This window comes from Pipistrellus kuhlii, unplaced genomic scaffold (genome assembly GCF_014108245.1).
Source record: "Pipistrellus kuhlii isolate mPipKuh1 unplaced genomic scaffold, mPipKuh1.p scaffold_m20_p_2, whole genome shotgun sequence".
Classification (NCBI taxonomy): domain Eukaryota; kingdom Metazoa; phylum Chordata; class Mammalia; order Chiroptera; family Vespertilionidae; genus Pipistrellus; species Pipistrellus kuhlii.
The window spans coordinates 185765303-185790749 of record NW_023425515.1 but is presented as its reverse complement, the minus strand read 5'-3'; the positions used below and the strand labels follow the sequence as shown (position 1 = coordinate 185790749).

The window sequence follows — 25447 nt, the reverse complement described above, 5'->3', positions numbered from 1 at the left end:
CAGCGAAACTATTTTTGACCGAATCACTTAAAAGGCAAGTGTACCATAATTTCAATAATGAAGGTTTTTAAATTAGACTGCCTGAACTCAAAGGCTGCCCTCTGATGGAGAAGTTAATTAACCCCCTTTAGCCCAGGTTGCTTTGAAAATTAAATGGGATGATGCGTGGCAAGCTTTCTTTATGTGCTCATAAGCTGGTGCTGGTGCTCCATTACTACTACTTTAAAACTCAGCTTTTTAATACTGTTTTGTTTCTGTGGTCTTGGGTGTGCCTCCCATCATTCCTATCTATGGATTCCCCTGGGAAAGCACAGAAGGCTCTAGATGAAGTCTAACCACTCTCCCCATCCCACCCTCAAATAGTACCTGGTGAGGAGGTCAAGGACCTGCTGCTTGCGGCTGGGAATGGTGGCTAGAGCTTCCACAATAGTACAGGCTGCCTGCCGTGCTGCCTGCGTCGCTGGAGTAAAGAGCACCTGCAGGACACGAGAGGAAAGCCTGGCTCAGATGACAGCCTCTCACCAGGCCCCTAGCAGGGCAGTCAACTACTCCCCATCCCGAGACGTCGTCTGGGCATCTTCCAGGAAAAGATTAAAGGCAAAAATCGCCTGCTAACTAGCATGAGATCTGACTGCCAGGCTGGGAAAGAGGCTGCTAAGGAGCCTTCTTCTTCATGGAGATTTTCTCCATCAAGTAATTTGGAGAATATACCTAAGATGACCGAACTGGGGAAAAGAAAAGCAGGTATTTTCCCTGGTAGACATTTCTGTAATTCTATTTCAGGAGAATATACCTAAGATGACCGAACTGGGAAAAAGAAAAGCAGGTATTTTCCCTGGTAGACATTTCAAGTATTTTTCATTTTACATATCAATAGACAAGAATTACTTTAATCCTTTAAAACATTAGCTTGGAAGAAGAGGGAGAGGTCAGCAGAAGGTATGAAAGACGGAAGGATAAAAGGGGAGTGTGGCCACTGTGACTCAGTCTATTAAGTGGTCAGGGAGGGAACAGAGAGCAGGACGAGCCTGAAGAGAGGGGCAGAGAAATTCTGCTCTGGTCAGCGGTGGCTGCAACCAAGACCCTCAACCACTCCCTATTTGAAAGGCAAATTGTGATTAGAGTAATTATAAAAATAATGTTGGCCACAGATTCCTTTGCAAAAAAGCAAAGAGAAGGAACAGAAGCAGAGTAAATGTGGGAAGATGCTCAGTATCTGGGGCTGGGCAGCTGGGCAGGGCCCAGGGGCAGGGCCACTCACTTGCCGTAGCCAGTTGTTATGGCCCAGTTTGAGATCCAAGGGGGAGGTCCTCTTTCCCCGACGACTCAGGAACTGCTTCCACCTCCACACGTACTTCTCAGTCAAATAGAGATGGTGGAGCTCCGATTTGCTTGGGGACTTCCCATTGCCATCTACCCCTGGAAGGTAAAAGGGTACAAGAGGAAATAAGGAAAAGAAAGTAACAGGAGAAGGTAAGGATTTAGGCTGTCAGGACAGGAGTTGGAGGGACTGATTTCCCCAGTCTTGAAGAAACAAGCACACCTCTGATAGGAAGACACTTCTTCCAGGCTTCATAGGATGCTTTGGGGTCTCTCTTGAGCCACAGTTGAGCCTGAGCATGGATCTCATTGCAGTAAGGCTTCACTGTAGTGAGGGCCTCCACGGGAACATCCTACAGGAGGAAAGTGGAGCAAGGGAAAGCGTGTGAGGCCATACTTGAGCCACAGCTCCAACACAGTGGCACTGGTAGCCCAAGGGAACATGTACAAAGGCAAGAAGATCAGAAGGATCAACTGTCACATCTTTATGCTCAAATACATGTTCCTGTTAAAGCATTCTGATCCAATTTAGCAGTAGCATCTCCACTGAGCTTAAGATCACTGATTTGATTATGCAAGTTAAGATGTAGCTGTTTCCTACAGACCATTCTAGAGCCACATACACTAACACCTATCCCCAGGCTGACTGGTAGTTTCCCAACATAAATCTTTAAGGAATCACTGGGCAGCCTACAGAATTTAAAGGGCCACTACTGACCAGAACTCTAAACCTCAATCTTTTTGGCTTCAAAACCTAACTCTCTTAAAAAATCCATTACCTACCAACCTAAATGACATTTTTTATATTTTCCAAAACAAACAAAATCTAGAGAAAGGAATGGCACAGTTTTCTATTTTTCAAAATAACTGCTTTAATAAGACAACTGGATTCTCATATCAGCTTCTGCTTCCAAACAATAGTGATATGCTGTTTTGGTTAAATATATGAAAAATACTTAGCCCTACACAGACATACAGTTAGAAAAGGGAAGAAAATATTTATTGCTTTCCAATTAATTTTAGATTTTTTTCTTTGATACTACACCGAAATTCAACAAATTTCAGGTTAAAGACTGACTGCAATGTGGAATCTAAAACCTATCCAATAAACTTTTCATATTCCATTACACTAAAATTCATCTTTTACCCATGCATGTTTCTGTAACATGCACTGATCATTTGGAAAATACACTAATTCCTCTTCAAGTGACAGCCTCATTTTATTAATTTGTTAAGAAAATGTCTGCCTGGCACTAATTCTGAGCAACCACAATTTGCCTATCAGTTGTCCTTGCAAGCACAGATGGGTTCTGGAAAAAGCGCTAGCTCAGCTGGCATCTCCAACAATCAAGGTTGTTTCCTCAAGACAACCTTGCACTTTGGAGTGAAGCAGGAGCACTCTGTGAGTATTTCTTACCCTGTCCCACTGAATAATACTAAGGAGATTAGTACTCAAGAGTCGAGATTCACTGAGATTAATTTGCACTACTCCATCAGGAAGCTCTGGAATGAAACTGCATGGCAGTGGAGAGCCCATGAAGCTGATGTCGCTGCCTCTTCTGCTAAGACATCAGCAGTCTTACCAGCATTGACTTTGTACCATCGGCACAAACATCCATAGAGTGCAAAGGGCAAATAGTGATTTAGGGTAAATATAAAAATAATATTGGCCACAGATTCCTTGCTGTCTTGGGAACTGTGGGCTGCTCTCTCTGGGCTGTAATTAAGCATCAGCCTTGGAGGGCAAGAACTCTGGGGAAATCTTTTACCTTTCACTGTGGATAAAATGAGTTATGTGCGGATGAGGTCCTTCTATTCAATCAAGACCAATTTCACTTGCTGGGAATCAGCTCTGAGGGGAAATAAACCTTCATCAAAGGGAAGGAAGGAAGGTACCTAAAGTGCTGTCTTTCCTGAGGACTGTCTGGGCAGACCAGGACAAAGGAAATGTTCAACAGCAGCTTCCTCCCTAGTGTTTACCACTCTGAAAGCAACCTTCCTGCAATGAAGGCTGTTTCCATCAAGAGATTCTATCATAATGGAGCAGGCTTTGGAATGGCCTAAGAACCACAATGAGGGGTTAGAGGCAGCAAGCCTCAGGCATGGCTGAGATAAAAAATTATGGTGTATATAGCTGGTACAGGCAAGTCTGTGACCTGGCTAGTTATTTTAGGATAAGAACTTGGCTTTAGTGGATAATAAAGAGCATTATAAACTGATGAACCAAAAGATAGATATAGAGACAGTATATCAACAAGTAGACTGTCAAATTACAGCGGGGAGGGGAGGAAGATCTGGGGGAGATAATAGATCAACCGAAGGACTTTTATACATGCATATAAGTACAACCAATGGACACAAAACTCTGGGGAGGGAGGGGGGGCAAAAAAAAAAAATCAATAAAAAATAAAAAAAAAGAACTTGGCTTTATTCATTCACTTAAAAATTTACGGAGTGGTTATTATATGCTAGATACTGGACATAAAAACATTTATTAGTAAGATAGTCCCTGGGTTCAAGGAACTTGCAGCCAGCCTAGCAGAGAAGAAGTGGATCTTCTGAGGAGCAGCTAAGGATCGAAGGAGTATTTTAGACAAAGAGGACAATAATATGTGTGTATATATATATATATAGCCACAGCTAACATTTAGTAAGGACTAACTTGGGCCAGACTCTGCTCTGAGAATTTGATCTTCATTAAGTCACTTATTCTTTACATTTCAAGGTGGAGACTATTCCCACTTTACAGATGGAAAAAGTGAGGAACCTAAGTTAAATAACTTTCCAAGGTCAAGTTACTGGTAATGGAAGACATCTTTGCACACACCGCATGGCAAAGGCACAGGGACAGGAAGAACACCGTGCTGTCCAGGAGTTGCAAGTCACGTGATGTGATGGTAGAAAGAGTAGCCCTCCATGGTCAACCACTTTGTTTTCTACATATACATATATATATGTTTGTGGTTTTTTTTCTTTAATATTTTTATTGATTTCAGAAAGAAGAGAAACATCAATGATGAGATAGAATCATTGATTGGCTGCCTCCTGCTCGCCCCCTACTGGGGATCCAGCCCACAACCCGAGCATGTGCCCTGAACCAGGAATAGAACTGTGACCTCCTGGCTATATTTTTGTGCTTATTTTACCCTTGACTTTCCTGAGCCATGCCAGCCGGGCTATATTTTTGTGCTTATTTTACCCTTGACTTTCCTCTGAGAAAACCTCTCAAGAATCCCGAACCATCTCTGCTGAACTGCGGCAAAGGAAGCAATGGTGCTCCCCAGGTCAGGGAGTTCAGACAGGGCAGAGCACAGTGCTGGCCGGGACATGGTGGGGGCTCCCACCCATCCCTTCCCTCGGAGACTCCCTGCCCAGTACCTTGTTCTTCTTGCTGGTTGGAGCAGGTGGTTTAATCAGCTTCTGTAAGATCCGCAGGCACATGAGGGTAATGTTCTCAACAACCACGGGGGTCTTAATGTTCACAGCCATGAGGAAAAGGCTGAGAGCTGGGTCGGGAGGGAAGGCAGAGTCACGATCATAAAACACCTCGCAGCTGCTCCGAAAGGCTGTCCCACATCCCTTCCTCTCTGGCTGGGACTGCACCTTGAGGCCTCCTTTCCTTTCTCTTAAAAGCTCCCAACCAGATTTCCCCAAACTCACCACAGCGCAACCGGAGCTCCCAGCAGCTGTCCTCCTTCGAGATAGAATCTGTCAGCAGCAGCATTTCATACTGAAGGCTACTTGCCTAAGAGACCAACAGGAAGAGACATGAGTAGAGAAGGGTCTGAAAGTCAATCCCAGGACTGGCTGTGGCCAAACTCTGACCCAGGCACTAAGAACTAAAATTTCTGGTCATAAGTGGCATCATCAGAGAGAGAAGAGAGGGGGGGAGGCCCTTGTACTCCATATGGCAGACCACCCACTTCTCTTTTCTGTGTGGAGTTGGGTCTAACCTGGCAAAATCACTCTAGGACATGAGCTCTGCAAGCAAACATGCTCTTCAGTCTGACAACGGACTGGCAGGGAGGAAACGAGAGAACAAAGAAGGAAAGTGAGGGAGGAGTCATAGGGGACACCTGTCCTGCTCACCAGATCAGGATTGGCCCAGTGACCCTTCAGGGCTGTGGAGACTTTGCCAATGATCAGGTCATTCATTTGCTGGGTGGCTTCTGGATTGTCTCTGCAGAAGCAAAACACAGGGTCCTGTTACTCACCATTGGCTGTGCCCCTTCTTCCCACCTGAAGGAGCCCAAAGAAGAGGAAATCGATGTCTAGGGCTACCTGGCCTTCCTAGGGCAAGACTATACAGTGTTAGCCCACAAGACCCTGGTGTGTAGTAAAAAGCACATTCCACAGCCGCCTTTCCTGGGAGGAGACCCTGGCTGGGGAGGAGCAGCACCACCATAGGGGAGACTGTGTCCCCACCCACGTCCCAGGCTGCAGAGCCCTCAGGTGCCAGGTGGTGTAATCAGTCGCCAGATCTAGGTGTTCACACTCAGTCTTGGCTACAACCCTTTCCGTATCTTCTCTAACTGCCTCCATTTCCCACAAGGCATCCATGGCCCTTTGTAATAATGTCTACATTAACTATTACAAAAAACGTAAATTTTGTATCACATCACTTTCTTGCTTTCCAACGCTTTCTAAATAAAATCCAAAGTTCTTAAAATGGCCTACAAGACACCTTCAGGATTTGGCCCCTAGAGACCCCTCACTAATTCCACTCCCCCGTTTCCCACACGTGCTTCCCTCCAGCTTCATGGGCTTCCCTGTTGTTCCCCCTCCATTCCTGGCACAGCCCTGCCTCTCAGCCTTCCACATGTGTCTCCTATGCATGTAGCACAGCTTGCTCCTATTTAGCACAGCTCTTTGCTCAAGTATGACACCCTCAGAGGTCTCCCAAATCACCCTATCCTATACAGCAACCCCTTCCACATCAGGGTCACCACCCCAGCTTTACTTCTCTTCACAATCTAACCTCCTGATATTGTGGAATTATCTGTCCACTGCAGTTCTCCCATCTAGAATGTAGGCTCCATGAGGGTAGGGACTTTGTTTCATTTACCACTGTAACTAACCTGAGTCTAGCACAGTGCCTCGTCAACAAATATTTGCTAAATGAGTGATAAACAATACAATATTTACCAACCATCTAACCCATTCCAAAGTTTAAGTCACATACTCAGTATATATCCACATCCAGCTCTAGGCACTATATTGGCATTCTTTAAGAATTCAACAAACATGAGTTATTACATTAATTATTTTCTTTTCATCCTCACCATTAGTCTTAAAGGTATTTACTATTGTCAGTATTTTCTAGATGAAGAAAACTTGGGCTCAAGGAGTTAAGTAATTTGTCCAAGGCCCACAGTACAAAGCACCAGATACTGAGCCTGGATGGTTCTGACCCAGAGTCCAAGTTCTTGAGTTGGACTTAAGTTTTTAAGGCCACTGTCTTCTTTTGGGTGAGTTTTAAGTCCAAGTGCCCAGTCATTTTCTTCTCCCCTTCACTAGAACTCAGAGACCATTTCCTCAGGAAACACGGAAACCAAAGCCCAGTAAAAGCCAATTACACTACTTACACAGGGCTTCAAACATCTCTAAGTTCATTCATCTACACCCTGGACAGCTCCCCATTTTCTCCTCCATGATAAACTAGCCAAACTGTCTGGCAACGAGAAGCATAATTCTTTGCACCCTCTAGTGTTCTCATCTCTGCTGCCATCAACCCTGGTGTTAGCAGGAATTACTAGTCCCACCACGTTGCAAGCAGGCTCTGACCGTGTTAGGAGGCACATGAGCTGGCGGACCTCCTCCCGCATGGCTGCAGAGCCTCGGCGGAGATTGTAATCAAAGAGCTCCCGGATTAGGCCCTGGGAGACGAGGATGTGCCTCAAGGCTGGATTGGAGGCCAGGGCCCGGAGCAGTGTGATACAATGTTCAGTGACAGCTGAGGCGCAGCCATAGCACTTGGTTGAGGACGTGTGGCCACAGCTCAGGACAGATAAGGCCCGGTACTGGCTGGCAGTGAAGGTGGGCTGCACAGCCGTCCGGGAAGACTTGGTGGCCGCTTCCCTCTGCTGCAGGTCATATTCCAACAACTCTTTGCGTGAAGCAAAGACTTTCTAAGAAAAAAAAAAAAAAAAAAAAGACAAAGAAATAAATTAGTAATTAAAATAAGGAGGAAGAGGAAGTTAACTAGAAAGCTTTGGTTTGGGGTAAAAAAAATACACTTTACATGTATTTCTAATTTAACCTTCTTGATAATCCCAACAGTTACTTTATCCCCATTTTAGAGATGGAAACGGGCTTAGAGTGTTGGCTTGACCAGGTCAGTGGCAAAGTCAGAAAAGCCTCTGATCGAAGGCAGGTGCCTTTAATTCCATTGTCAGAGTCTCAAAAAGAGCAAAGACAAAGGTCAGAACCGCAGGTATAGATAGCAAAGAAGGCACACCAGCAGTCTGAGTGGCAAGGATACTAGCTGCTCTCCTTGTCTACAGGCAGCCTCCCATTCCATAGAGATCAATATTCCACCCATTAGGTGGCCACCCTGGTTGAAGAGAGTTGGAACTCCCTGTCCATCTAACCTGCCAAAATCGCCTATGTCAAAAAAAGGAAACAGAATCTTGGCACTGGATTTTTTAAAACCAGTCATCCAGGATCTGAACTGCTGGACCAGAGCAGCAGGGCTGCTTTGAAAGCAATTCTCAATAGCACACTCCAAAGGCGTTCCCATTGCTCTACCTGAATGATTTTGGAGAGTTCATCGAAAGAGTTCTTGCAGTCTCCACAGTACTCCTGAGCCAACTGCAGGATGTAACGATTCACACTGGCTGAAGTGGAGCTGATGCCCCCAGCCGAGCCCGAGTCATCCTGCAATCCAAGAGGGAAGCTGTCAGCTTTCCACCGAGAGATCGTCTCACCTGGTACAGTCTTCTGATCATGTCCCTCTTCAAATGCCCCTTCCAATCTGCGATTACCTGTGGCTTCTCAGGAGCTGCCTCATTCACTTTGCAGAGCAGGTTCTCCAGCTGTGGCCGATGTCCCATCAGCTGATGATATACTCGATCAGCTTTGTCCAGAAGTGTATTGATGTTGGAAACAGCCTAGACAGGAAAAGACACGGATGAGCGCATGAAGCCTTTTCATCGCGATGGCTTTCCCTGAGGGATCTGTTCACTGAAACATTTCCTATAGGGCAGGTGCTGTGCTCCATACATTCTTTCTCTTCTTCAGAATAATCCTGTGGGGCAGGTATCTTATTTCTAATTATTTTTAATAAAATTTGATGTACATATATAATATCACAAACATATAAACATACAATGTTGAAAAATAGTTGATGGCAGGTCACAGAGCATTAAAATGTACAGCTGGAACTAGAATTTTGGTCCTCTAACTCCAAAACCCACTCCTTTTCTCTCCTATAACATCCAGTCCCATCACATCATGCTGGCTGAGAAGCGGCCCCTGAATAGGCTAATACTGAGGGAAGACCCACAGCTGCAATATGAAGCAGTCCATGGGAAAAATGCAGGGCAAGCCACCAAAAATGCAGGGCAATTCCACCTTTCCAAATCTGAAGTTATTTGCCCCTTGAGATATTCTTACTATCAACATTTCTCCAAAATCCTAGGCCAACCATGTTTTCCAATATATTTCACTTCATTATTTGCTTCTACCCAAAAGCTTGGCCCTGCAAATAGTCCCGAGTTGAGGAAGACTGAGGCTGGAAGGAAAAGCACACATCCTACATCAGCTGTAGAGAAAGCTCAGATCAAAGCCTGAGTCTAGGACAGAAGTGGCCTCACCTTCTTCCGGTCTTCTTCATTCTCAATGGGATCCACTGCGCAGCAAGGCTTGGCATAGAGCATGAAGTCGAAGCGAGCATATTTACAGAAGCCACAGGCATTGCAGAGGAAGGGATCCTTTTCATCATAATTGATGGATCTGAAGAACCAAAGTGTTGGGTCAGGGGAACAGCAGAAGTTTGGTGGTGTAGGGATGACTCAGGGAGGAAACGGATTTTATCATGTCTATCATGCCTATACTCTGGAAATTATTGCAGGGATTACTGGAGGGACAGTAACAAATAGCTAAGGAGGACTTAAACAACCAGATAACAAGAAAGGAAGACCAAAAACTAAACTTAGGGGAACCCCCTAACCCCCATCACAGGTTGGGCAAACACACACACACACACACACACACACACTCCACTTTTCCCCCTGCCTCCCTCCTTCTCTCTCTACCTTTGTACTTCACATTCTACATACCCATAACCCTCTAACTCAGACACTGAAATTTCCCGCACTCTTACAGAAAGATACAAAGAATGTTCTTGGCCCTAGCCCGGGCAACAACTACTTGCTTACCTGCATTTGTGACACTGGTAGACATTCTCTCCACAGTTGCCGCACACCCCTGGGTTGGCAGGGACGGAGGCACTACAGCGTGGGCACTGCAGGGTCTCTGTGGAAGCCTGATAGTTTTCATAGAAGTCTGCAAACTCAATCATCAGGTTGGAAGCCACAATGGGCAAGGGCAGGTCAATCTTCACCTCTGTCTGCCCAGGGGTCAGTTGAACCTTCTTGGCTTTGTGCCAGCGAGCAGGCCTGAGAAAGACAGTGCCAGTTAGAGGGGCAAAGACCTGCTAGCCTCTCATTAAGGCTCAGTGATGATGGTTTGATGAGACAAGATTTTCCTATATATTTTCTAGGGCAATGAAGTGGTTACTCTAAGAGCAGGACATCTGGCAAATAATAGCACCAAAGTTTTAAAAATATTTTCTACTACCCTTCTCTATAAAAAGGACAGAACATACAAGTGCTTTAAGATGTTCCATATGATGATTTTTGAGATTCCAGAAAAACAGAAGTTCTTATCAAAAGAAGACCTTACTCCAAAAGTGTACCACACTGAAGCCTGTACCCTCAGAGGAGCATGATGATGACTGCCATAAGTTCCCATCACAACAACTACCTCAGAAGGTACTTGGGTGACCCTCTGCCCCTCTAAAGCACAGAATCTGGACCAAATAAGTGGCAAACAAACACATAGAGAGAAAAGGCATGTAATTATCTACAATTAGAGCCAACTTTTACTGAGCACTTACCAAGTGCTGGGTAGGCTCTGTTCTCAGTGTACACATACACACACTCTTTCCCCTCCCCCTCCCCCTCCCCCTCCCTCCCTCCCTCCCTCCCTCCCTCCCTCCCTCTCTCTCTCTCTCTCTCTCTCTCTCCTCTGTTTTCAGTGTACACACACACACACACACACACACACACACACACACACACACTCTTCCCCCGCCTCTCTCATTGAACCTTTAAAATAACACCCTGAAAGTGAACTTATCTCTATTTAAAGGTAAGGAAAACTGAGTCTACATAACTCCTCCAAGGTCAAAGATGAGCAGAACAGAGATGTGAATCCACAGTCCTGTTCCGAGTCTAAGTGCTCTCCTAGCAGACTCCACACAAAGAACATCAAAATCCCCTATTGCAGAAAGGAATGAGGTTATCCCAGAGAGCAGCTTCTATTTGCAGGTCACCAGTGCTTTCCAAAGGTAGCCACTTGTTGATATGGTACACTCCAGCTTTATTCTGCTTCTTAGAATAATGCCAACACTTCCATTCTATGTACAGAACAGCACCCTAAGTTTTTTTCTTTTAATTAATTTCAGAGAGGGAGAAACATCAATGATGAGAATCATTGATTGGCTGCCTCCTGCATGCTCCCTACTGGGGATGGTACCCCAATAGGGAATCAAACCATGCCTATGGGTCTACACTCAACCACTGAGCAACACTGGCCAGGCAGCACCATAAGTCTTAATATTCAGACAGTATCTACTCATGCCCAACAGCAATGCCAGAGACTTCAACAAGAGATCTGTCTCTGTGAAAGTCAGCACTGTAACCTGCTAGTACATTCTTTAGCGCATATATGACTTGCCCTGATTCAAACATTGGCATCCATAAGCTAGAAAGATCCAATGTTAGCAGATATAGAGGGGAGGCACTATGCAGAAATGGAAGGACTGTGTACTAGAAAAACTTCTGGAGAAATACTGCCTGCTCTGTGAGCAAGAGAATAGCATCTAAATCCAAAAAAATGACAACTTTTTTTTGGTTTTATATAAAAATGAAACTGCTCTAGTTAACATGGGTATGAGAAGCCTGGCATGCCCCTCACTATGCTTCCTCTCCCAAGCTGTTGAAGAACTTCCATTGACCCCGAGAGCTCTCTAGACATGATTTTAAAATAACCTTTGTTGTCATCCTTAGGAACTGGCACTTCACTTTTGTGATGACTGAAGTGGGTAAGAGGATATACTAGACCTGTAGGGATGCGCTACTTTACCGCATCCCAGCAATCAAAGCCAACAACAGCGGGGAAGCCTTGCCAGCCTCCCCCACCCTCAAGTCCAAAGAGCCCGTACTTGTTTTTCAGCTCCACGATGGCCTGCACAGTTCGGTTGTTGTAATAGAGGTTGATAGTTCGCACCATCTTGGTCCGCTTCAGGTCTCCAATTTTTACCGTCACTTTGCTGATGGTGTGGCTGCCAATGAGCTTTACAACCTGCTGGGTGGTGGTGTACCGGGTGTCCACTTTAATGGAAGACAGCTTGATATACTAAACACAAGAGGACACACAAAACACTGTATTAGTTCAAAGCTAACGGCTCATCCTGCCTTCTTCAAAATTCATCACTGTAACCCACTCTTCATCCATGGATGAAATTTCTATTTAAGGTAACAATTATACCCCTGGCGACCAAACATTAGGAGAGAAACACCTATGTGGTAACAACCAATTCTGGAAGTAAGAAACCCACTGGCCCTGTGAGTCTCAGGACCATCCACGTTGAAGATGTCACTTACACAAAACGGCACTTCTGGATTATTACACACCAGGCAGGGATCACTCTCCAGGTAATAGCCATCAAACTCCACTAAGCCAGACAAGGTGCTAAAGAAGAAACCAGTCTCAGCATATAAAGAAATTTTCATCTTAGAAAGCACTGAGCTTCATAAAGAAGCCATGAAAAGGCCATGGCTCAATATTCCCCAAGGCAATCCCCACCCTGGTAAGAACATAGAGACATGTGAGAAATGCCAACAGGATTGAGAAGTCACAGTAAGGAAATTTCACATAGAAGTTTCCTGTTTCGGGAGCTGTCCTGAGGTCAGAGGGAATCCTAAAAAGTTTAAGGTTTGGCTCAGAGTCACAATTAAGATACTAAACGTCATTAAATTATATATTTAAAATGGGTCAATTCTGTCCTATGGAAACTGTACCTCAATAAAGTTTGAAGGGGAAAAAAAGAATAGTCACTATTAAACCTTGGAAACATTAAATTGTCTGTTTAACCAATATTCTCTTTCAAAAGTTTTTTATTTTTTAATTTTTTATTTTTAATGTAGCCATTTTCTGTAAACTTGTCTTATTTAATTTAGACTTAGACTCTGGAAACTTGAGGTCTTTTTTAAAAATTACTGCTTATCAAACCCAAATTCAGCAGTTATATTTTAGTAACTTCTATGTGCAAGGCCCCAGCTATGAGGGAGGGATTCAAAGACCAACTAGACAGGGGCATGTTGATTCGCATATAAAAGCCAATCAACATCGAGAGAGCAATTTGGCTGAGCTTCAATAAGGAGAAAGCAGAACAAAGCTCACTTGTAAATGTTGGAGTTGGGATGGTTGGTAAGAATATGGTTTTGAGTCCGCAGAATCTCCACAGCCTTCTGTGAATATTCCTTCAACTGAAACGGAAGTCAATAAAGGACCACAGTTAAAGCCCAAGGGAAGTCTTACTGGAAAAGACTTTTGTCTTCTGCTTCCTAGATGATACCGCCCCAGAAGTACCAGACTTCTCAACCCCCAACAGAATCATACAAAACTGGGCCTAATTCCTAATTGTTTAAAGGATTCTATCTTCTTTAGAAGTTCCCACAATTTTAATGATAGTCCATCTTTTTAGACCCTGTAGAAGAAGATACGTTTGATTCTCAAGGAGAAGCCATAAAAAGGTTATATAATTGTAGAAACACTCTGGGGAATGTAATCAGAGCTGTTAGAAACCTAGAGAAGCACTGTCTTTCCCAAGCAATTTTAATGACTTGCATTTTCTTCCCGCTTGATCTACTTCTATTGGCTAAACCAATTTCAGATTGTACTTATGTGTTAGTGTATATTATCTACACAGTATACACACTGAGATTGCATAGATATTTTTACAATAGGTTTCATATATGCACCCCTTCGGGTGTTGGTCATAATGTTCTTAACTCAAGAGAGAAAAAAGTTGGCCCAGCTGGTGTGGCTCAGTTGTTGAACATCAACCTATGAACCAGGAGGTCACAGTTCAGTTCCTGGTCAGGACACATGTCCAGGATGCAGGCTCAGTCCCCAGTAAGGGGTGTGCAGGAGGCAGCCAATCAATGATTTCTGATTCTCTCTCATCACTGATGTTTCTATCTTTCTCACCCTCTCCCTTCCTCTCTGAAACCAACATATATATATATATATATATATATATATATATATATATATATATATATAATTTTTTTTTTTTTTTAAGGAAGGGGGTGGGGAGGTTAAAATGACCAATTAGCCCTTTTGACCATAAATAAACTGTTACCTTTTTTTCTGTTTGTGGAGTCTTCAAGGAGAAATATCCTAGTAGATCCACAAACTGGGCAGCCTTACGACCATAGGCTGGGAGTTCTGGCCATATGGACCACATCAGATCTAGCAGGAGCTCCTGTTGAGATTTGCTAGAGTTTCTGTAGATAAATGGCAGTTCATATTACCACACAGCAGAAAGCCCTGAGGTTCTTAATCAACAAGGCCCAGGTACTATTTTTGTAGGTGTAGCTATTCCCCCATAACTGAATGATTTTGTTGCTCTTTTGACAATCCATCCTAACAGATGTAGCAGAATCCTTTCCTGTCTTCGGGAGGTGGTCTATTCCCATCATCCAACATTACTCAATGGCAATAACCTAGCTTTGTTCATCTAACGAGTCAAACCTGATTATTTTACAATCTTCTAGAAACATAGCCTTCTTAGTGGGAAACAGATAGCCTCTTGCTTAAAACATCAGTTTAATACTAAAAATTAGATAACTCAATGAAGAAATCTGTAATAGTTAAGAGGATGCTCAGACTGGTATAAATATTGACACTGAGACCATGAGCGTGTAACATAAAACTAAGCCAGAACTACACCGTCCACTCTGGTCCCAGATCCGTGAAGACTGTCAAAACCGCCATGGACCCTACCTGTAGATATGCAGTGTCAGGCAGTGGGCCTGCCAGCGTACCGAGGAAGAATTGGACTCTAACAGGAAGCAACGCAGAAATTGGACCAAAGTTTCCTTATCTGCAAATTTGTTCAGTTGGTTCACCAGAGCTGTGCACAGTTGGTCCTCCTGGCTGCCTGAGCCCTCACCTGCAAGATCAAGGCAAGAAGAATAGGGAGAAGTGGTCTAGAGTATCACAGCCAGCACTAGCATATACAGGGGGAGGGGAAGCTGTCCATGTCTAAACGTTTGAGCTAAATGGTTATAATTTGAAAACAACTTTCAGTTGCTTCCTGGGAGATAAAAGGTCAACCTCAAAAGAGACATATAATATTGCTACCGCCCAAAAAGCAGAAAGTGCCTATAATTAGCCTGGCACTGCACAAACACTGGAGGCGAAATAACCTATCGGAGCTTGCTACCAAAAACAGTCAATATTACTATATACCTACTTGAACACATAGACCTGAATAATTAATTGAGAGGATGTGAATGCATCCCTTGCTTTCCACCCCTGATCACCTGTCTCAGGCTTCCAAGGACCATGAAAAGCAGTTAAGCAGAAAGGCACTTGAATTTCTGATGGTGAGAAGTAGGGCAAAACAGGTTACATTTACAGAGCATTCAACAGTTTACAGGGCACATTTCATTTCACACTGACAAACTTGCCACAGAACAATTATTATTATTTCACAGCAAAAGAAACTAGGCCTAGTAAAAATGTTGTCTACTTTGACCTTTCCTATTACGCTCACTTAAGATGGGAAGGCACACTGTTTTTAAGGTGTTACCATCAATGTTACTGAAAATGAGACCAAAAGTAGAGTCCGAAGGTCATTTGGGTTTTAGGTCCCCTTTAAGTCAGGATGAAAGACACATCAGAAGAGAATAGACCTTGTGCTCTAGGAGAGACTAGAATATATCACCCTGGTTTCTTACCCTCTTTCTCCTTTTCCTTTTCTTCTTTCTTGCTCTTCTTAGTGGAGGACTTGGACTGTGTTGTGGCTTGTCCAGAGCTGGAGGCCACAGGGGCTCCTGAGGAGGAGGAGGAGGAGGAGGAACTGGGGGACGATGTTGAGGCTGCCAGCGCGGCGAGCACTCTGCTGCCACATAGAGCACAGGAGAGGAGCTGCAGCAGCACTGGACACACCCCCTCGTCTACCAGGAAGCTGACTTGGAGGAGGAAGTACAGGACGGCTGTAGGAGAGGAGAGGGACTCAGCTGTAAAATTTGATGACAACTCAACTTATATGCAAGGACTGGAGCAACTTCCCCATAAGGTCAGGACTGCCCTATTCCCACCGGCTTCTTTTCTAAGTTCTCTCTGCTGAGTGCTGCCAAAAGAATGTATATCCTCTAAGAGAATATTGACAAGTATCTTAACACTCTGCAGAGAATGACTGCCAGCCCCACTTCTTTGAAAAAGATGATTCCATAGACTCCATATACTTCTTTATAGCTTTACTATCAAGAGGTCAGATAATCCTCCTTTGTGCCCCTGTAGCACTCAAATCTTGTCTACTGACCCTTATCACTTTTTTAAGTTTTTACTTGTCTTCTTTGCAAGGCAGAATTCTGTCTACACTGTCATGTGCCATATAACGACTTGGTCAAGAATGGACAATGAGGTACCACAGAGCCTAGGTGTGTATAGGCTATACCATCCAGATTTGTATAAGTACATTCTATGATGTTCGCACAATGAATTGGCCTAATGACACATTTCCCAGAATGCACATTGTTAAATGGCGCATGACTACCTATCTTGGTCATGGCTTTATTTCCCTAGCATCCAGTTTAGTTCTTGGCATATAGTAGCCTCAGTAATAGTTCCTGAAGGAATGAATGAATAATGCAACCAAAAGGAGCAGCACTGCTTACAGTCGTCTTTGATGCAGAATTTCTGCCAGTTGATGGTCCGCTGGGCAGCAATCTCTGCACAGGCTTTCAGGTGCTCCATCTGAAATGGAAACCAATCACCAAAAATGAGTAACCCCGCCAAGCAGCCCACCTGGTACCACACCTGCTGCCTTGAGGGGTCATCATCTGGTTTTGGATGCAAACTGAATATGGCCCTCTGTGCAAAGTTAATCCAGTGCACCAGAGAACCTGGGACTGCCCACACATGAGGCTCTTGCCCCGCCACCTAAGTTCCACTCCCCACCACACAACGGCTCTTTGTTTCCAGGCATCCTTCAGACTGCTTAATAATGCAGCAGGAGAGATGGTTTTCCATGACTTGGAAAACCACAAAAGTTTACTTTTTTCTTACTAAAAGCACAACAGTAAGGACATTAGATCAGGAGTCTTTAATACAGAAGTTGTTCCTTCTAGATGCTCCTATGCAAAATATTCAATTTACTTCCCAAAGTCCAAACAATTTATCTTCAGGCAGTAAGACATCATTTCTTTAGCATTCAAGGACAAAAATCAGAAGTGTACAAATTTCAGGTTGATCTTGTCCATGACATGAATAAATAACAGTGGTAAAAAATCCAAGTCACCCCTCCTCATAATAGATGAACCACAGCCAGGTAGGGGAGGGAACGTAAGGGGAAAATCTCAGACCCTGAAGCCATGGTGGAGTAGCACCCAATTAGGTATTACAGATTTTCCCTGATCCCAACCCTGGCCAGGATTTTCTCTAAATATCTAAAAGCCCTGTCTACAACTCCATCTGGGTTACCGTATTTTTCGGACCATAAGATGCTCCGGACCATAAGACGCACCAGTTTTTAGAGAAGGGAAATGAAGAAAAAAAGATTCTGAAACAAATAGTGTCCTAAAATATTTTATGTGCATTAAAACCCAACATCACAGTCATAAACACATGTAATCAACCCTGTAAAGTAAACAGCAGCATTTAGAACCATTTTAGAGCCGGGCAAGCACACAGAGACCACACAGAGCCGGGCAAGTAAAAAAACTTTTTTTTTAAAGTATATGTGTAGGCTATATTTGGACCATAAGACGCAGGGACTTTTTCCCCCCACTTCTGGGAGGAAAAAAGTGCGTCTTATGGTCCGAAAAATACGGTATTTACTGAGCTGAGCTTCATCACATACCCTTCCCACCAACCACTTCCACCTCCTCTTACCAGGCTGATGAGTGTGTCATACTGCAAGGCAGAGCCTGAGCTGGCTGTTACCACACTTGCCCGGAGGAATATCCCCTGTTCCTCCAGCAGCTTCTTGATCCCACGCACATGGGAGTCCAAGGTGTGCAAATCCCGGAGCTGGCGGTACTTGTCCTTTGATCCACAGATGAAGAGCAGAAGCTTGCGGACTTGCCGGCGCACAAATGGAGTCTGCTGGATCATCAGGTACTTGAGGGGGAAAAGCAACACAGTCAATGATTCTGGAACTATCTATCTGTACCAGCCCTGGCTTTCCATGAGCTGTTTTTTTTTTTTTTTTTTTTTGTGGAGTGATGGTCAATTAACATATTCTCTTTATTAGATAGGATACACTTACTGAAATACTCCACTCCCAAGTACTATGCTAGATACTGGGCTTAAAATAAGATGGCCCATCTGGCATGGCTTAGTGGTTGAGGATCAACCTATGAACTGCCCTCCCCTGCCGGCCAGATCACCCACAACTGCCCTCCCCTGCCAGCCACCTTGTGGCAGCCATTTTGTGATGATGTCGCATGAGGAGCATCGCCTTGAGTAATGCAAGGTTGCTGGTTTGACTCCAGTCAGGACACATAGCTAGGTTTCAGGTCAGGACACTTACAGAAGACAACCAATGTTCTCTCTCACATCCATGTTTCCCTATCTTCCTCCTCATCTCAAGCCAATAAGCATATCCTTGCTGAAAATGGTTTGGCTCAGTGAACAGAGCATCAGCCTGTGGACTGAAGGGTGTTTTTCATCGATGTTTCTAACTCCCTCTCCCTTTCATTCTCTGCAATCTTTTCTGGTAGAGGCATGTTGTGAATATCCATCTCAGATGCATTTACTATGGCTTTTGTTTTTAAGAGATAGCATTCCATTTTGTCACTGGAAAGGCAGAAGTGACCTTTCAATGCTCCCAGGGCAGCATGGGTAGAATACAGATGGAAACCAATGGGAATCTCACAGGAACTACAGAATAAAAGGTTGTAAGTGCTGCCCTTGAGTAAACCTTCGATGCCAACAAGGAAGGGAGCTTCCAGAACAACGTTATTTGTGACCCCGAGAGCGATGCCGCCGCGGCCGGGCAGCCATCTTCCCGCTGCCGTCGCCCCGCCGGCTGTTTTTAAAGACTGATGATAGCCCTAGCCAGTCTGATCCAGTGGATAGAGTGTCGGCCCCTTGGCTTCGGGTTTGATTCTGGTCAAGGACACATTTCTCGGTTGCAGGTGCATGCAATCCATCGATGTGTCTCCCTCACATCGATGTTTCTATCTCTCCCCTTCCCTTTCACTCTCTCTAAAAATCAATGGAAGAATATCCTCAGGTGAGGATTAACAAAAAGTAAAATAAAATATAGTTTTTTTAAAGAATATAAAAATAAAAACTGGTAAGGGCCCTGGCTGGTGACCCAGTGGATAGAGCATCGGCCCACGCACCAAAGGGTCTCAGGTTCAATTCCCTATCAAGGGCATGTACCTGGTTGCAGGTTCCCCTACCCCAGTAGGAGCATATCTGAGAACTAATCAGTGTTTCTCTCTTCCTCTCACCCTTCCATTCTCTCTAAAAATCAACGGGAAAAATATCCTCTGGTGAGAATTAACAAACAAAAACAAACAAAAAAAAACTGGTGAGAAACACAAACCAATCTATTTTCTTATGGCTAAGCTAGCCTCTAGAGAACTTTAGAATTCCTTGCAGGGGCCAGGAGAAAGGCCTAGAAAGAAGTCAAAGAGGGGGAAATAACAATATTACTGCTCCCCTTCCTAGAATACTTAGGAATCTATAGGGAAGTTTGCCTCCACTCTGGCCCACCTAGTGAAAATATAAGAGAAAAATATTCACAATCTCCCAGGTGAAAGAGATGGGGAAAGAGGTGAGGTTGTTACACATATACATCTTGAAATGGTCATTGAAGCTTGCTAACAGATTATTTATTCATCCTTGAGTTAAACTCACGATTGCTGTGGTTAATAACTATGGTCTCTCAGATGGCTCCAAACTCAACCCATAATACCCTGCAGCTGCGATATCCAGTCCAGAATTATGCTAACTGCTTTGTTTCTTTGTAACTGTCCCTCTTAGGTTCTGCCAAAAGGAGCACTAGAGAGATGGATACTGGGAAGCACGAGGAAAAGAAGGGACTTGCTTCTTCCTGTTTGCCTGCTATCGTAGCAACAGCTCCTCATGCTGGTGGCCTCTGTCATTTCTTTAGTATTCAAGGGCAAACCAACTGTTAATCACCAGCCTCTCTCAGTACTTCCAGAATCAACCACGTCACTTCCCGTCCTCAGAGCTCCTACGGTACCAGCAGCTGCACCCCTCCTCAGATCCGCTGGGACTCCCTCTTCACATACAAGGCTGCTGGTAGCTGCTGCTTGAAGTTACTATCTCTGTGTATCTCAGCTTTCCCTTTCAATCTTTTTTTGCTATGTCAATGGCCATTTAATCAATTCCCTATATTAATATCTCTGTTAATTTAACTACTATATGTTCTGTTTTCCGAACAGAGTCCCAAGTATTAAACTTGCCTATTATCATTGTGTGGGGAAATTAAAGGTACAGATCAGAAACTAAAGTGGACAGCTTGCTTTGATGTGTATCTCCCAGTTTCACCATATACACGATAAGGCACAAGTAGATTTACAGTAGTTTGTATGGAAAATAACACAATAATAAATAAATAAATCAAGAAAAACTGTTTCCCATACTCACAACTGTAAATGTGCCTTTGCCCCACCCTGTAGTCTACAGCACAGGGAGGAGACCTAGGGGAAACACTACGTGATCAGGGGTCCACAAAGGCAGTCACAGCCGAGGTGTCCTCCCCTCCACTGGCACCGCCCCCTTCACTTACCTCTGAGAGAAAGTAAAACCAGGAATGATCAAAGACAGGAGGTGGGATTCGAGAACTGGTGTCAGCGATCTTTTTTATTTGGTATGGAAGCCTCAGTACCATCTCTGTTAGCAGCTGAGTATAGGCCTCAAACACATCAGCAGCATGACCCTGGGAAAAGAATATTTGTGTAAAAACCCATGATTGGCAATTTCCATGCCCACCCTTAAGAAAAAGGCTAGTTTACTGCTCAATAGGCATACTTGATGCTAGAGCTGGTCAATGGCTCCTTTTGTAGCCAGAGCCATCACTGGCTGACAGTTCAGTTTACAAACTAAGCAAGGCCCCAGGCTCCTGGGCAATTTCATTACATGCAAAGGTTGCGGTGGAGACAGATCTCACTGCTCCTTTTTTAAAAGTTCACTACGTGGTTTTTGACATTGGATAGACTGTATTCTATTTACACAAAACCTAGAATTAGAAAATACTGAAAAAGCAGTAGCAGGAAAAGATTTGACTTTCTATGAGAGACATATTCCATCCCCTAGAACTAAAACTTCCATAATAAGAAATATTCAAATAAGCCAAGGGGGCCAGGATCACTAAACTCAGGCGAAATCCTGGGTTCACATCACATGGACAGGCAGGGGTACAGGGAGATTTGAGGACAGTGCAAACAACAGCTCTCCTGTAAGATGTGTAGATCCTAGGAAGAGATTACCCAATGTGTCTCCTACTCAATCACGTTATTTATCGATTCTAAGCCAAGCATTGGGAGTATAAAAGGAGTAAACATGACCTTTGCTGATAGTTTGAAGGGGAGACTCCACATGCGTGACCAGGTAAACACTATCTCAATCAGACTTGACAGCAAGGAAGCGTATGTTAGGAAAGGCTTTCCCTAGGATCCAATGCTGGAACTGGGTCTTGAAGAAGAAGTAGGAATTCGAGAAAGAGGGAACACAGGGATGCAGAGGGAGAAGAAAGAATTTCTGAAGGGATAGTATGAACAAAGGCAACATGCCACATGGCGAAAATGCACACATCAGTAGGGCTGCGTGCAGGGGTGTTGTAGGTACGAAAGCTAGGGAGTAAGATAGATAGCTGCATCCTCAAAGAATTTTTTGGCTGAAAAGTAATAAAAAAAAAACCACCTAAGGGTTATTAAAAAGAGAAGGTAATGCCGAAACCGGTTTGGCTCAGTGGATAGAGCAGACTGAAAGGTCCCAGGTTCGATTCCGGTCAAGGGCATGTACCTTGGTTGTGGGCACATCCCCAGTAGGGGGTGTGCAAGAGGCAGCTGATCGATGCTTCTCTCTCACTGATGTTTCTGACTCTCTATCCCTCTCTCTTCCTCTCTGTAAAAATCAATAAAATATATTTTTTTTAAAAAAGAGAGGTCATGATCAGATTCCTATTTTATGCTTGTTATACTCCTATATATAGGAGTTACTATCTCTGTGTATAGTAACACAGTATACACAGTACGGTAAGAAGCACAGCTAGTCCAACCCATTTAGCTCTACCATATGGATTCAGTGGAATAGAAATGGTAATAATGAACATTTATTGAGCATTGGTATGTGCGAGGCACTGTGCTTTACCAACATCACCTCATTCAATGCTCACGACAACCCTATAAAGCAGACCTTGTGTACCCTTGTTTTCCAGGTATACAGGCTTACTAAGGTTAGACAGAACTTCTCCAAGCCTCTGGGCTAGTGAGAACAACTGTTCCCAGGCTCACCTAATCAGAAGCTCATTTTCTGCACTAGATGTTAAAAGACCTCTAATGACGGCATGTGACAAACATGGGAACGTAACCCACTATTAACAACATAACCTTGTACCATCTCACCTTTTTCTAAGGAGCTTAATGTGAAAGTCATGACTGTCTGATTTCATTCAATTCCTCAGGTTTACCAAGTGGCAGGACTCAGAATCCCAATAGAAGGGCATTTATTAAATCACACCAAGAGTGAACCCCACCAAGGAATACGGGCTCCTTCCCGCAGCTCCTCGCTCCCTGCTCCTTCGCTCTCCTTACTGAGTGTGCTCAGAATGAGGCAGAGGAGCGGCTCTTTGTCCAAGGAAAGCCCTCACCTTCACATACTGGCGGAGGAAGAAAGGGCTCATGTCAGGTGGGGAGGAAGTAGTATGTGGTTTCAGCAACTGGCTCGCAGCCACAGGCTCCTCATCATTCTGTTGGCTCTTCCAATACTCCAGCAGGGATTTGAGCACGTGTAGGCAGTAGTCCACAGCACCAGAGCTCAGCAGGGCTGCCGCGGTGGCACTGGAGATGAGGGAGGACGACTGGGAGGGAAGAGGTAAGAATGGCTTGTAAATGCAGCTGGGTGTTGGAGAGAGGAAACACACTCTTAATAGAGCTGATTGTCATGGAAGTGAGTTAGTTGATTTCTTGAGTTAAAAGTTTCCCACTAGCTCAAATATTTCCCCAATTCCTTTGAATAATGGCATGGTAAAAGAAAAGAAACAAATAAACACCAGTTCTCAACTCTCATCTCTCTACACACACACATGCCAGAAGCCAAGAGGCAAGGACCAGATAACCTTTCTACCTGGAGGGCATGGTTTTCTTTTTTTCTTTGGGCAACTAGAAAAAAAGACCTTTTCAAGGAGAGAAAACTTTTCATTACAGGCACTTTTGGGCAACTCCATCCTCCCAATAGGGGCTCTTCTCATAGGACCAGCTTCCAAAGGAGATGGGGTAAGCGATCACATGAATAAAGAAGTAGGAGAAAAGCTACTGTAAATAAAACCATTAGGAGAGCCTTACAAATCCCAGCAAACCCTACAGCTCATAAGCTCATTAAGATTGGATGCAGTTCAGCCTCCATTTCTACCTTCTCTGCTTTGTGTTAATCTCCTTCCCACCGCGCACACACTGCTTTCTCTCTGCTTTATTACCATACCTTATAGCAACATACAGTAGGGAATCCTCTTAGCCACTCCGTGCCTTGCAGAACAGTCAGTCCCCTGCCTTTTAATAATGAAAATCCAATCCCTTTAACCCCTCCAATGGAGGAATTGTTGCAAAGAGAGCATTTGGAAGAGATTCTGAAAAGGTGGAGGCTCTCTTCTTGAAGAGGTGACTGCTTAAAATCTAACTCCTCTCAAGGAACAACAATGGCCTTATTCTGACTATCAGGACTATCACCTTTGCCCTCAGCCCTAGTACCAACCAGACAATCCTCTTACCTTTCCCCACCACCCATAAGCTTGAAGCAAAAATACCTCACATATGGAAGACTTGGATCCAGATTTGGTCCGGGACATGAAGACGCTCAGGAGTCGCATTACCACCAGATGGACTTCATTGAGGGCACTGCGCTCATTCTTCTTGGAGACATCCTGCAGGCAGAAACAGCTCAGAAGCTCAGGCTGACTTTTAAGCTTGAGGCATCCTCTGAACAAGATGCCCTCAAGCCTATCAGTGCTAACTATGCCTCAGATGGAATCAGAGACAAAGCAAGATCATGTGTCCATGGACTACACCTGAATTACCAAAGCCTGATACATTTAGGAAGCCATATTAAGACAGAAACAACTAGTTTACTGTTTTCACCTTATAGAACCTTAGGGGTAGGGACTTGGTCTCGTTCCTTATTTATGTTCAGACCCAAAGGTATGCCTGGCCAAAGTAGGCAGTGAAAACATCTTTGTGGAATCAACTGAACTAGAGGCCTCAATGGATGGTCATCCCCTGAAAATAGGGGAAGTTCTCTAAGAGAAAAAACAACTGAGAACTGATCTTAGCTGATCCCTATTTTTCACACAATATGACTACTCAAATTTCACCTTTTTATCCATGCTCAGCTCAGCAATAAGTTGGGAGAGCAGGTTGTCCAGGGCCCCCTTGTCTTTCTCGTCTTCTCCATCCAGGTCTGCAGTGAGCATCAGAATGACCTACAAGTCAGAGAGAGAAAACGTGAAAGCCACTTCCCTAGAAAACAACTCGAACACAAGGTGTTTCAGAAGAAATCCCAATCTTCCTGACTTCCCTGCCAAGCATAATCTGTGAAAGGTTTCTAAATCCCAAGTTATCCAAAGTTTATGCATGCAGAGTCAGAAGAGTCAAATGTTGGTGTTTGGCATCACAGAAAATGTTTTGCAAAAAGTTTGTAAAACTAAATGACTAACCTATATTATGTCCAACCAAACTGGGTTGAGAGAGGGCACTGGACTGCTACAAATTAAAGAACAATTTTGCCCAAAAGGAAGGCAGCCAGTGGGAGAATATGTATCACTCTAATAAACTAATATTAATGAAGAGTCACTGCAGATTAAGAATCTCTAGAGCAGCCGAAACCAGTTTGATTCAGTGGATAGAGCGTCGGCCTGCAGACTTGAAAGGTCCCAGGTTTGATTCGGTCAAGGGCATGTACCTTGGTTGCGGGCACATCCCCAGTAGGGGGTGTGCAAGGGGCAGCTGATCGATGATTCTCTCTCATCTATGATTCTAACTCTCTATCCCTTTCTCTTCCTCTCTGTAAAAAGTCAATAAAATATATATATATATATATATATATATATATATATATATATATATATATGTATAATTGACTTTTTATATACTTTTTAATTAAATTAAATTTTTTTTTAAAGAATCTCTAGAGCAGACTTTAGCTCCTGGCTCTGTCAATAACTAGCTGGATGACTGTAGACATTAAAAAAAAAAAAATCGCCGAAACCGGTTTGGCTCAGTGGATACAGCGTCAGTCTGTGGACTGAAAGGTTCCAGGTTTGATTCCGGTCAAGGGCATGTACATTGGTTGCAGGCACATCCCCAGTAGGGGGTGTGCAGGAGGCAGCTGGTCGATGTTTCTCTCTCATCGATGT

General features: G+C 44.0%; 1 protein-coding gene across 16 annotated transcripts in view; it reads right to left on the bottom strand.

The window, feature by feature from the left end:
* The window catches only part of UBR4 (ubiquitin protein ligase E3 component n-recognin 4), a 122882-nt gene that overhangs the window by 26783 nt on the left and 70652 nt on the right, over window positions 1-25447 (bottom strand). For 15 of the 16 annotated variants that reach the window (XM_045585104.1, XM_036448595.2, XM_036448594.2 and 12 more), the window contains 23 exons: window positions 24407-24514; window positions 23843-23959; window positions 22691-22900; window positions 20609-20758; window positions 17734-17961; window positions 16518-16596; window positions 15576-15833; window positions 14617-14785; window positions 13973-14117; window positions 13009-13094; window positions 12210-12297; window positions 11768-11961; window positions 9699-9938; window positions 9135-9273; window positions 8304-8429; window positions 8068-8196; window positions 7105-7448; window positions 5410-5500; window positions 4981-5065; window positions 4699-4826; window positions 1544-1673; window positions 1262-1419; window positions 367-476 (listed from right to left, as the gene is read on the bottom strand). In XM_045585104.1, the coding sequence (XP_045441060.1) occupies window positions 367-476; window positions 1262-1419; window positions 1544-1673; window positions 4699-4826; window positions 4981-5065; window positions 5410-5500; window positions 7105-7448; window positions 8068-8196; window positions 8304-8429; window positions 9135-9273; window positions 9699-9938; window positions 11768-11961; window positions 12210-12297; window positions 13009-13094; window positions 13973-14117; window positions 14617-14785; window positions 15576-15833; window positions 16518-16596; window positions 17734-17961; window positions 20609-20758; window positions 22691-22900; window positions 23843-23959; window positions 24407-24514 (3512 nt within the window). The remainder of the gene's footprint in view (window positions 1-366; window positions 477-1261; window positions 1420-1543; window positions 1674-4698; window positions 4827-4980; window positions 5066-5409; window positions 5501-7104; window positions 7449-8067; window positions 8197-8303; window positions 8430-9134; window positions 9274-9698; window positions 9939-11767; window positions 11962-12209; window positions 12298-13008; window positions 13095-13972; window positions 14118-14616; window positions 14786-15575; window positions 15834-16517; window positions 16597-17733; window positions 17962-20608; window positions 20759-22690; window positions 22901-23842; window positions 23960-24406; window positions 24515-25447) is intronic. The other variant, XR_006742248.1, reaches the window with a different exon arrangement.